This window comes from Mastigoproctus giganteus, chromosome 12 (assembly GCF_048544385.1).
Source record: "Mastigoproctus giganteus isolate SK-2022 chromosome 12, ASM4854438v1, whole genome shotgun sequence".
NCBI classification, from domain to species: Eukaryota; Metazoa; Arthropoda; class Arachnida; order Uropygi; family Thelyphonidae; genus Mastigoproctus; species Mastigoproctus giganteus.
Window position 1 is genome coordinate 76036896 of NC_143586.1, and position 13349 is coordinate 76050244.

Here is a 13349-nt window from a genome sequence, read left to right on the forward strand (position 1 = left end):
AGTTAGCCAAAGACACAAAGTTGAGATTTTGGCGGTGTGAGTTAAAATGGTTTAGTCGGGCAGAGTTGAGCAAGTGCTGACCAATTTAAGATGGTATAGTCAGTCAGTGTCAGTAAGTTGAGTAGTTGTAGTATAAATTAGTGTTGGAGAGAAGAAAGGGGATCAAGTTAAGATGTAGCAGTTAGTCAATCCGTCAGCCAGTAGCAGACACAGTTTTGTTTCAGTAAAGAGAGTTCAGAGTTTTTTTTACAGAGTTCAGTAAAGAGCAGAAGGCAACTAAAATAGTTGAGAAAACAGAATACGGCGAAGTTAGCTCATTGTAGGATAAACAAGATGTCTGATGCCCAGGAGATAATGGAGCTGAAGCTGATAGAATCCGGAGCCGGACCGAAGGGAGAACAAACGTGCTGACCAGATGAAATGAATCGTTTTTTTTTTTTTTTTAGGAGCAAAGGTACTCGAAACCCAAGAAGCAAACCCGAAAACTCCTGTCGAACTCTCCAAGGTTCGTGAGATGCATTCCAGACGGAACTGACCTGCTGTTCAGTGCGAGAAAGATGAAGGCCATGCCGCAGAGCCTCCAAGATAACTAAGTAAGTGGCTAGTTACATAAGTATTCTCATACACACAAAGAACTGTAGGAACCCCGAAATTTGATTAGCAGGACTTTTAAAAGATACTGTGTATAAGAATTACTCAGTTGTAAGGGTAGGTTATTTTAGGATATGTGCTGAAGGACATTAGCCAGGGCACGTTAATAGATATATAAATAATTTTGGAAGGGAATACATATATATATAAAATATTTGAAGTAATTGATGCCTTGTTTATAATTGCTTGATAGGCTGCAATTAAATATGTCTTGGATGAGAATTAGAAGTGAGTGATACATGTTAATAATCATTGTGATAAGTAAGTTAATAAGTATTGAATTATGTAAGAAAGAATAGAAAGAGGATTGATATTTTGTTATTAATGGTTTTAATTGATGCATGATCAATATATATAGGAAATAATAGAAAGGGATCGATTTTTTGTTATTGATGGTTTTAAATGATGCAGGATTGAATGTATACAGAAGGGAATTGAACGGGATTGCTATTGTTATTAATGGTTTTAACTGATGCATGATTAAGATATATATATATATATAAGAAGATGAGACTAGATCATGTTGTCATATGTTTGGGTTTAATCATTTTGGTTTTGATGTATTAATGCAAATATGTACAATAAACTGAATTTTATATATAACTTTTGTGTATTTTTTGTTCTTCTGAGTACCAGCCTATCCGAAGGGAATTAAATACATCTAAAAGCTTTTCCTCTTGAACCTAGAATTTTCTGTGAAGTTAATAGTCAGATGCACAAGTGGGGAGTTATTCTGAAGGGGAACTAATCACAAGGGGATAGATAACATATATGTAATAAATAAGCTTCAAAAATCCCCACAAATTTTCATTCATAATCTAGCTTCTCACAATTGAGATAACAAAAACGTTTGGTTGGTCTGAAGAGGATTATACAATAATACAAATACGTAACATTCAAAGAGTTTCAACATATCGCTTTGGAGAAGATCTGCTGCTTTATAGTGCAGCACTTAGGCAACTCATGGTGGTAAATTGTGGTGGTTTCCACACAGTTTGGGAGACCTAAGCCACATCTTTTTTTTCTATTTACATATTAAGATAGTAAGTTCACTTAAACCCAGAAATTTAATAAGATTTTGCTAGTTTTTGATATGATAGTAATATTATTTAAAATAAGAATTTGCTGGTGTTTTCTTTAAAATCGTTTACTCTTACTTTTCTTAACTAATGTAATTCTTTAAAGAGATGGCTACTTTTTCCATTGCTATTTATTTTATTTTTTAGATATTCGTCTTGGATGTAAATCGAAACTGCTCTTCAAAGTACGCTATAATAAAGGATTTGGCTAACTCTTGTATTATCTTTAGACAGAAATTCTATGTATTTTTTCCTAACATATTTAAACACATATCTTCAGTTTCATTTTTGGCGTACTATTCATATTTTATATATCAAGTCCACTATTAACTTATGTTGTTTGTAGGTTTTTCTTATAATTTTGTTTATGTGATATACCTGTTTTGAACCAGAGAAAACAAAGTTTCTAATATATATATATATATATATATATATATATATATATAACAGTATTACTTTAATGTTTTAAAATCAAGAATAACAAAGAAATAGATCAAGCAAGGACTAATCATATTACAACATTAGAAACTGTGATTAAATTTGCTAATATTGTTATTGTTTCTTCTTTTCTGATGGGCAAACTGACTGAAAATCCCGATCTTCAGGAAACAACCAGCAAAACTTATTTTTTCAGACGTTATTGAATTTTTCTTTTAATACTTGGAGTGTTGAGCCTTGGAGGTTTATTTATTTTTAAATAAATCATAACGCACGTCTAAAGTAGTTCTTTGATACCTCCGAGGGTAGTTATTTGAAAAGAAATATGTGCAAACTTAAAGATGGAAAGAAAATTCCCAAATATTACTACCTAAGAAAGGGACAGGTACTGGCATGTTCTTGAATAATTTATCATTGAAGGTTTGGACGTAAAATCAGAAACGTCATAAATAAAACCCCGTTGCGTTTATTAACAGGTAGTTCTATCATCTATCCAACAAACTATAACTCTTCTTAAAAGAAATATGCCGCAATATTTATAGAAAGAATTAAAATAACCAAAGTCATTTTCCAAATCCGCAAATTTAATATAGCTTCATTAATCACTAAATAAATTTCATTAATTTTCCTTTCGGTATTAAATCTAAAAAACACTCAATTTTGGCGAATCCACTCCAAAAGGTTCTAATGTTGACAGATTTGATTTTATCTGATTAGCAACATACGCGCTCTTATAGTTTTTAACGACCATCCTGTAATGAAAGCGACTTAAGACACTAAAGAAAAACGAAAGATATTTAATATCTTCACTGTAGCCCAATACCAACTGCACATATTACCGTTTTTCCCACCATCAAGGAAATTAAAATAACCTTTTAAGGAAGCAAGAGAAGAAATTCTGGGCTTAGCGAAAATAGCTTTATTGATTTTATACAGAGTACTTCTCTGCTTCAAATGATTTTATCCCTTTAGTCGTTAAAGGAAAAGTATTTCCCTTCAAAATGCACCGACGCCGTGTAAATAGGACATTTAAGCAGACTTAAATAGGTTCGTTCTACTTCGCGAAGTAATCATGAAGTCTGCGAAAAAAAAAAAAAAAATACCACACCGGAGTGCCTTCTTATTATTCACTATATTTAGCAAGAAGTTTCCAGTAAGTCACTCATTTATTTTTGAGTGAAAATAAGGAATAATTAACACGTTTTATTAAAGTTTTCAAATTCCCAGATTAAATAATGGATTTTCAGATATTAACTATTGACTAATCATATTTATTTGTTTAATTAACAGCGTTAGTTTTTGTATAATTATTAGTTGTTAAGAGCTTATGTAATTTCACTGATAACATAAATATCTTTAATATTTGCCAAGTATAATTTGAATATATTTTAATAAAATTGATTTCATTGGTTCCTTTGGAGCACACAGGTAAGTTCATATTTAATAACCCATTTTAAACTAAATAGTAAAAGTAATTAAATATTCTTAAAATAGTAAATATATTAAGAATAGGCTTATTATTTTAAATACTATAATGGGATATTTAAAATTATATGCTTAGTACTACAACTTACACACACCTTATTTTTTCATATAAATTCTATTTTAGTAAAGCAATGTAGAACTAAAATGAATCGAGGAGAAACTATTCAAATTAGGCAGATTAAACAAGTAAGTTCATAATAGCAATAATTTTAACTTAAATAGTAAAATAATTAAATACATTTTTTAAAAAAATGTAAATATATTGCTAGTGGATTTCTTACTTTAAATACTATGATGGAATATTTATAATCTAATTTATTTTAAATTTAATGATTTTTTAAATTATATGCTTGGTACTACAATTTACACACTATTTTAGTAAAGCCATGTAGAACTAAAATTTTAAAACTAAAAGGAACCGAAGATAAACAATTTAGATTAGACAGGTAAGTTCATAAATAGTAAAATAATTAAATATATTACTAATGGATTTCTTACTTTAAATACCATGATGGAATATTTATAATCTAATTTATTTTAAATTTAATGATTTTTAAAATTATATGCTTGGTACCACAATTTACACACACACTACTTTTTCATATAAATTCTATTTTAGTAAAGCCATGTAGAACTAAAATTTTTAAACTAAAAGGAACCGAAGAGAAATAATTTAAATAAAACTGCTAAGGATATCAGGTTAAAAACAGCACTGTGGGACAGCATTTAAACGGAGTTTGCGCTCTTTATCAACAAATCTTCATGACGCTGAATAGTACCAAAGGAACTTAAAGACTATGTTTGAAGACTTTAACTGTTTATTTTTAAATACTCGTATCTTATTCACCTTCAGATGTAGCTTAGAGTTACATTAAAGAAATATGTTGTCATTTCTTATCTTAAATAAAAGATTAAAAGTTAAAGTGTATTTTTCTTTTCTGAACTATTTCGGAACTGTTGCAGTTTTAAATTCGTGGTATACGATGGAAACTAAATCCTACTACACACACCACTAACCGCATTTTTAAATTGCCAAGAAACTATTCAGACGCTTTATATGTCTTATCTACTAGCTCGGTCTATCTAGAACACGCTCGTATATTTGATTTTCAATAAGGTATTACTCTCTGTAAGTAGATTCAACATCATTTCGGATACAAGAGATATCTGAAGAGAATAGTTTCTAAATACACGTACTCTAGTTTAAAAGAAGATAAGTCCTTTTAAAAGGGTAATTAAAAGTGTGGAGTAACATATGTGAATAAACATTCTTAGTTTGATGAGTTTCAAATATTTATGTGGATTTATTCAAATGATTTCTGAATTGTTAATGCCGCAGTTTGTTTGACGAATACACTCCTAGCGAATGGTTAGTGAAAAGTAACTGCTGTAATTCTCCAAGGAAAGACTTGCTACATTCTTTCAGTTTTTTTAAATGAAATCACGATCTTTAACGCGATGACATTACTTTTATAATGAATGTTTCAGGCAGGGCTCTGAAAGTTTTTCTTTCGTTCTGTCTGGTATGCGTAATAAAATGTATGACAGAATAAGATGACTTCGAGTAAAAGAAAATCAGAAAAATGTGCTATACAGGGTTATCAGTTTTTCTTAAAACTATATTGTGCTATGCTGATGGATATTATATAGATCCGAAGCAAATTAAGCATAATATTGTTAGTTGCACCAAGTTTCTCAGTGCATAGGAAGCCTATTTTCGAACGCCTGTCGGTGACCACGATGGATGGTTTTGTGGTTTCGTAAGTATACGAGTCTGCCTTTTACTATACGTTAAAGAGAGTCATCCTGACGACTGCCACAAAAAGACATGTCACTTATGCACGTTTTCACACTCTTACAACTCTCTGTGATACTGTTTTGATTGAATGGTAATTACAACGATTTTATATTGGTCGCAACTCAGGAGTAAAAGAGCTTTCAGACTTGCAGTAAAAATCTGAAAGCTCCGCTGCTTCACAATGAGAATATATGTCCATCAATAAACATGACCAGTATAAATGGGGTATCCACGGAGACTCCAAGATGCTGAGGTCCCTTCTGGATTTGCAAAGCGATTTTAGAAAGTTGTTTTTTTTTTCTTTGATTTTGGAAGAGCAGGCAGCAGATCAGCACTATTGGAGAAGAGAATGGTCTGTCAGAATTCAACTGCAGCCTGGAGAACAAAATGTGAAAAAAAAACCATGGTTCCAAGAAACAAGTGTTATTTTCAACGCTCCATATTAAGCCCGAACTGGTGGTCAAACAATATTTAAAGAATTGGACACTCGTAGCAACACTTTCAAGCAATACAACCCAAATTTCTATAACCGTCTTAAGAAATACGAAAGGTCGCAAATTTGTCCACAGATGCACAGAACGATTGAATGGCTAACACAGAGCGAGATGAGCGATAGGATGTAAAATCCTAGTTTTTCTCCAGGAAACTAGGGTTTGTACGGCCAGAAAACGTTAAAGAAACTGAAGTATACACTCAGTTACAGACACAACATAATAATGCCTCATAGTCTTAGTTGCTTTGAGCTTAACATAGACACCAAGCCAAACCATCTTCAATTTTGGACATATTCATTGTAAGCCCTGAAGATAGGCTGAAATAATTCCAGATGTTAAACACTTTCTATCATTGAAATGCTGATAATTATCTTGACAGAGTGTGATTCTTGAACCTGTAAGATCTGAAAATCTTACAAAAAAATAAAATATTTTTTTTTAGACTTCGGAAGTTAGTTTTCCTTTTTAGATTCTTGCCATTAATGAGATATAGGAATAAAATCTGCAGTTTTGAAATCTAATTAATTTATTCTGGTAGGGGCTGAAATTATTAAAAAAAAAAAAAAATTTCCTATTGTAAAATTTCCTACATAACACTGGCAGAGCAAAATTAGTTGTCCTGGGAAAGGGTAATGGAACGAAAACAGAAAAATTAGCTTTACATCCGTTAAAACAGAAATCTGACGGAAAATACTATAGCAAGCCCAGCAGGAGGTTCGGCGCAACAAACAACTTAAAGTTTATGAGGGGTCACACACCGGAAACGCATTCGGCAAAACGCACACACAAGCCTCTAAAAATAGACGCGATAGTCTCCAGTGACACATTTGTGGTTTTTCTGAAGTGCTATAGAGACAAGCTGTGAGGACACAGGAGGAGTTGTTTTGATACATTCGGCCTACATGAAAGAGCTCAACGGATGTCAACAGGTGGGAAATAAAAAAAAGGAGAGGGGTATTGTGAATCACGTGCTACAGGGCTGGCTGACCTACCAACGAATTAAAGAAGAAATATGGAAAAAAGATAGAGGGGATTGGTAGAGACCACTGTAGGAAGGCGTGACAAACTCGGAAGAAAAATTGTGGATGGAGACAGACAGAAAAAGAGTGGGTCAGTGTCAGTGAGTGGGGCAGTAAGATGAGAGTTGGAGAAGAAAAGAGAGGAATGAGTTTCTTTAGATAGAGTAGCCGGTGGAGAAAAGTGGCTAAGTTTTAATGTGTAGTCAGAAAGAGGGGTAGATAAGCTTTAAGTGAACAGTTAAGTCGTTGATTTAAAAAGTTAGTGAGAGAGGCAGTCGAGTAAGTGGAAAGATGAAGTTGAGGTGCAGAAGTCGGTCAGACAGTCAGCCAAAAGTAGACTGAGTTTCGAAGTGAGAGATGAACACGTGCCATAGAAAAGGGGGAAAATTTTTCAAGATCCTTAAAGTAGATGAGAAGGAGTCAACTCCATTATGAAGGAACGAGATTGCCTGATATTTCTGAGAGCAATTACGCTGGAGCTGATGAAATCCGAAGCCGGACAAAAAGAGTACAGCCATTCTGATCAGATGAAAATGATGCGTTCGTAAGAAATAAAAGGTACCCAAGAAGGAATCCAGTATCTTATGTCGAACTCCCCCAGTGATTGTGAGATGCGACCCAGATAGAAAAGATCCCATACTCGCTTAGAGAAGGATGTACCGTGAAGTCTGCCAAGTTATGTAAGTAAGTGATTAGTTTGCTTAAGTACTCTCACCATCACACCGACTATAGACACCCGATAACCAATTTATCAGAACTTTTGATTGAACACATATGTATAAGTAGTACTATATTGTAATGAATAAGTTAGTGAATGGTATGAACTGAAGGACATTACCCAGGGAAAGTCAATATATATAAATAAATTTTGGAAGGGAATAGATATAAAATTTTTGAAGTGATTGATACTTGTTAATGTTTGGTTAAATAAGTGAATGACTAAGTATGAATTTTGGAAGGGGATAGACGGATGTCAGTAACCCCCGAATGTGCAAGTAGTTAATTGTAGAAATTTGATAGTAATAATTACCTAGATTAGAGAAGGTTGTAGGCTATAATCTGTTAGAAAACAGAGTAATGATTTATACTGAAATTAAGAGTATCGGAGCTTTATCAATTTGGAGTAGGAATTGTTTTGTAATGAAAGGAGAATGTTAATAGATTCTTTTGAAAGTCAATTGAACTCAGGAGTAAGGAAGTAGAAACATTTTGTTAGTTTAAAAGAGGGGATAGTTGATTATGATTTATGTAAAGGAAATAGCCCTCCTTGAGTTTACTCAATAGGCAAAATACCTTGCTCATATACATTCTGTTATAAGAAGATGAAATTAAATCTATTTGGTCATGAGTTTAACAAAATTCCTTTGTTTGATGTATCTATGTAAAAATGTCCAATAAACTGATTTTTTATACAACAGTTGTGTGTCTCTTTGTTGTTCTGAGTAAAAGCCTATCCAAAGGGAATTAAACACATCAAGGAGATTTTCCCCTAGAACTTGGAATTTTCTGTAAAGTAATAGTCAGATTTGCAAGTGGGGATAAATATAAAAAAAAAGGGATATATACGAATAACATATAAATATAAAATATATATATACACAAAATCAAAAATCTACAATCCCCCACAAACCCTTGGATTATAAAAAGCAATTACTGGCCGATCAAGTTTGATAGAAAGTAGTTCTAATCTTAAAGGCCTCTTCTCGCTTTTCCGAGAGGAGTCCAAGAGTGTCTTCTACTTCCTGTATTCCATTCTCGTGCCTTCGCGGGCTATAATTCCTGTCCGCCATGAGTAAAAGGCCTCGGTTGATATCCCTTAAGTGACGTGAGCAATTTTATGGGCATTTTTCACAATGTTATTCAGTCTCGGGAGTAGGTTGCACAGAAAGTCGAGATTTTTTGGCCAGTAAACAAGAAAAGCAACCTCAGAACACGCGAAATTCATAAATATGATATACTGTAGGTGTATTTTCATAGAATTGCTTCGTTCTTCATTTCTTCTCTGCAGATACAGATTTTTCCAGCTACTGAAATACAGTGTATGTTTCATTGAGTCCACGTTATCCAAGATTTATCACTGTTTGCCAACGAGGTATTCAAATAGCAGCAAACAAATGTTTCTCTCAGAAAATGGTTATTCAATCTCTAAAACCATATCCGTAATCAACAGAAGGTAATAAAAGTGGGGTTTTCCCTTGACCAGTAATCAAGGATCGGTAATGGACAGTTCTCACTGTCCCAACCCTCCTTCTCTTCTTCACAAAGCTCCCACGAAAAACGCTTCAGCCTACTAAATACTTGTGTCCAATCAGAAGTGTTTTTAGTGAACAAGAGTTTGAAAAATTAATGGTTCTTTTCAAATCCCAATGAATGAAGGAAACTCTTCCTGTCTTTCCTGTCTGTGTTTCTCAAGCTGTTAAGTTTTCTTAAATTAAAAAAAAAAAAAAAAAACTGAGAAGAATGAGTTATGTCCAAATACGACATTCAAACCAAATTTAGCAAAATTTATAATTTAATTATTAGTCGAGATTTTAAATGTACGAAAAGGAAAACAGACAATGATTTGAAAGAATATTTGGGGAACATGCTCGAAAACTACACTGGTCAAAAACTGTGAAAATCTCCAATTTTTAGTAATCTTAAAACACCAAAAATACCTTACTTGAAAAGATAAACACAAATTACCTTGAAGCGCAAAATAATTTTCTTTCTTAACTGATTATGTTCTAGTTAAAAATGTTTTCTGTAGAAGATTCACAAGAAAACAAAAGATACGACACATATTTTGATCACATTCTCATCCTAGCTAAGATAAAGGTAAATACTTTGCTAGAAGAAAAGGGAACAATAATTTATGCTTAAATCCAAGAGTACACAGAGCTTACAGTTTGAGAAGTTGATGGTAAAAGAACTGTGTCAGACGAGGTTAAGACAATATCTGGAAGAAACTGAGAGATTATGTCGTGGAAGAAGAAGAATGGAATAGCAGTTTAGTAAAAAAACATAATGAAGTTAAGGGAAAGAGAAAAGAAACATGTAACATTGATGGCAAACTTGGAAGGGAGGAACAGCGTGTGATATCCAGCATTTTAAACCTAAATTAAAAACCTGAGAGAGAAGAGGAATCTGACATAATTATGAAAGTAACTGAAAAAGCACTGATATACTTCTTAACTTCTTCAATGCAGGGGTTTAGGATTGAAAAAGAAAAATATTCATGTTACTTCTACTGCAGAAGACTAGAATAACATTACTTAAATTCCAATCATAATTTTCGTTATAAAAGAGATTTTATACATCGTGGAACATATTGAGGTATTAGCCTTTTAAAAGTTCGTTATAAAATATTAACCAAAAACACTGAATAAAAGATTAAGTAATATTTTCGAAATATTCCTATCACAAGGAATCAGAGTTTATAAAAGGAAGTTCAACTTAGCCCATTGATAACGACTTTAATCTTAAACAGATTATCCAGAAAAACGAGAATGCAATCTAGAAGAGAACATTGCTTTTAAGGATTATGAAGAAAGCTTTTGATGAGATAGACACAGACATTTTGTGAAACATTATAGAGATTGTAGAGGATTTGTTGAATATTTGAGAAGGGTCATAAAAATTTTAGGAGGAGGAATGGCTGTTTCGTGGCCTGCTGAAAAGCTACAGGAAATTGGCAACCGACCAGGGGTGCTTTACTTTATATACCTACTTTAATAAAGAATATAACTTTATATATTAGTATTATTAAAAGCTAAAGAGGCAAAAAATACCAGGATTTTGCTGTACATTAATAAGCGTACCAATTACGAAAAATTTCAGTTCAAACAGTTCATAGAGAGTTCATTTTTATTTGAAATATGTGGTGGAATACCGAGGAGCAGGTTGCAAAGGTGCCTCCACTATATAAATGGATACACTTGCTAGCAAACTTATTTTGCTGAAGACTGGAGAATATGTTATGTCCTACTTATACAATTAATTTTTCAGTTGATTAAACTCTTTTATAATTTACAAAGAAATTTTAAAATTTAAACAATTTCATCATCTACTTATTTCAATATAAATCACGCGTTTAATTATTTTATGAACATTTGTTTATCTAAAGACTCTTACAGATACGAATTAAGTACGTTTAATGGAAAATAAAGTATAGTTTTTAAAAACAGCTTGGCTACATCAACTGATAATATAATTCCCAATTACAGAAATTGTTTAAGCATAAAATTGCTGGATGTACAACACTTCAGTTATTACGAATTCTAATAACTGCCTCACCACATTGTTAAACTTTGATTTAATAGCGTGTAGGGACCAACGACAAGCTGATGGGGAAAACAGAAAACTCGCTGCTAACACCAGTGAGAATTACAGCCAAAATCCGGTTGTAATGATGTAAAGTGGTCTCATTATTGTGATCTAATCGTTAGGGAACTTTAATGGGATCGTTAGTTAAAGCAAAACAATTTAACAGAACATATACAAAAGAGGCAAACCCACCATGTCTAAAACAGCTAAGATAAATACAATTTCTATTAATACGCACCGGTTTTCGAGGAAAACGTAATGTTAAAAACAATACTTTAATTACGTTGTGGAAGACTAAATTAACCGCATGATTTAAGTGCATCGGGAACAAATTTTAATTAGAAACAAATACAAAATAACGGCAAATACAATCAACCTTTTAAAATGAATTCGCTAATTCTTAATGAGGTGATCTACACTTTATGATAGGAAAATATTTTGCTTTAATTAGAAACCGGTTCCTGATTCATTTTAGTCAGTCGACCTTAATCATTACCTCTAAGGAGACAGAATTTTAATTAATCCACTGCATTCACAGAAAGGGTCGCTCAGTAATGCAAGCAAGATTTGGAAAATATAAAAATAAAACATCGAAGTGAATCTAAATATTTGTAAATTAAAAAAAAGAAATGCTTTACCTCTTACTGAGACTGTTGTTTGAATTTGTTCTTCTCCAGCGCTGTTGTTAACCATGCAGACGTATTTTCCGCTGTCTTGCACTCCTGTCCGATGAATGACCAGTGTTCCTTCCATAACTGACTGTTTGTGCCCAACGGGAAGTAGGGTTAAAATCCCGCCGTCTTGTTTAAACCACCTCGTTGTTGGAATGGGATAGCCATGCGAAGCGCAAGGAATCCATATAGTTTCTCCTTCTTGTGCGTGGATATCCCTGACCCAGTTTATAATTCTTGGAGGTACAGGACCGTGTGGTTCTGCAATAGAAGTAACGTTATCTTATGGTTACTCGAAGAAGACAGCACCATAACTGGTTAAATACAGAATACTAAATACATTTTCCTTTACAATGGACTTAATATATCCAGAACTGTATGATACTAATGTTTGAGACACTGCTTATCTTTGAAATGCTAAGTCCTTAAAGCTGTATAAACCTGACTGCAACTAAAAGTATCAAATTTGTTTATTTTTTTAAAAAAAACGACTATTTTTCTTAGTGTAAGCTTGGATTTGGCTTCAACGAAGTATGAAAACAGAACATAAGCTCTGCTCTCTCACTAATGGCATTGTCTCTTTGACATTTGCGCATAACAAAAAGTGCGGATTGATAAAATAAATGGCAAAGGTCTAGTAGATGCTAAGTCCAGTTTTGTTTAACGCACCATTATCCACTCCATCTAAATCTGCGGTGATAAATAATTAATATTTAGAACTGCCTCAGCGAAGGCTGTAAATATGAACGGATTCTGTAGAAATCTTTATAACTATTATAATTAAACAAGATATTTTCTTGCCTATTATGGCAAGTTAATCAGCATGATTTCTCTACGGACTTAGCCCACCATTTCCAACGAAACTGCCTCATGGGAAAAATTAAACAGAAATTTCTTCAGAGACAAAGTACAAAAGCAATTCTCTAAGTTATTAACCCGCTATAAAGGATTACCTTTCCAACATAAATTTAAAATAATGGCTTCGTAAGGTAATCTCGTTTATTAAACCCTAAATTTTATTCATGCATATTGAGTTTCACTCCTAGAAATATGCTGGAAAATCCAAAACGGAATTCAATGTATTTTTCTTGAATAACAACTATAGTGTTTCATACCCTCTTGTAATGTAATTTTAAGCAAATTCTGCGTAATTTTCTTTGCTTTTTTTGCGAGTGTATTCAGTGTCCATTAAAGCGATATCCATAAAATAGCAAATACACGCTTGTGTGTGTTTAATCTGCTTAGATCTTAAAGTAACAATATCCTTTACGATTTGTTTAATGTATTTTCATAAGCAATAAATTCGTTGTTATTATTCCTAAGAGACTCTCTCGCGTTGTTCAATTCTCCTGTTCACCTGGAGGTTACCAATAGTAATTACGACACGCAGGGCTAAAGCATTTTTTTTT

General features: G+C 32.8%; 1 protein-coding gene across 1 annotated transcript in view; it reads right to left on the reverse strand.

Moving 5' to 3' along the window:
- The window catches only part of LOC150077204 (cell adhesion molecule Dscam1-like), a 386288-nt gene that overhangs the window by 81260 nt on the left and 291679 nt on the right, over positions 1–13349 (reverse strand). The window contains exon 5 of the mRNA XM_090385678.1: positions 11908–12201. Within this exon, the coding sequence (XP_090241804.1) occupies positions 11908–12201 (294 nt within the window). The remainder of the gene's footprint in view (positions 1–11907; positions 12202–13349) is intronic.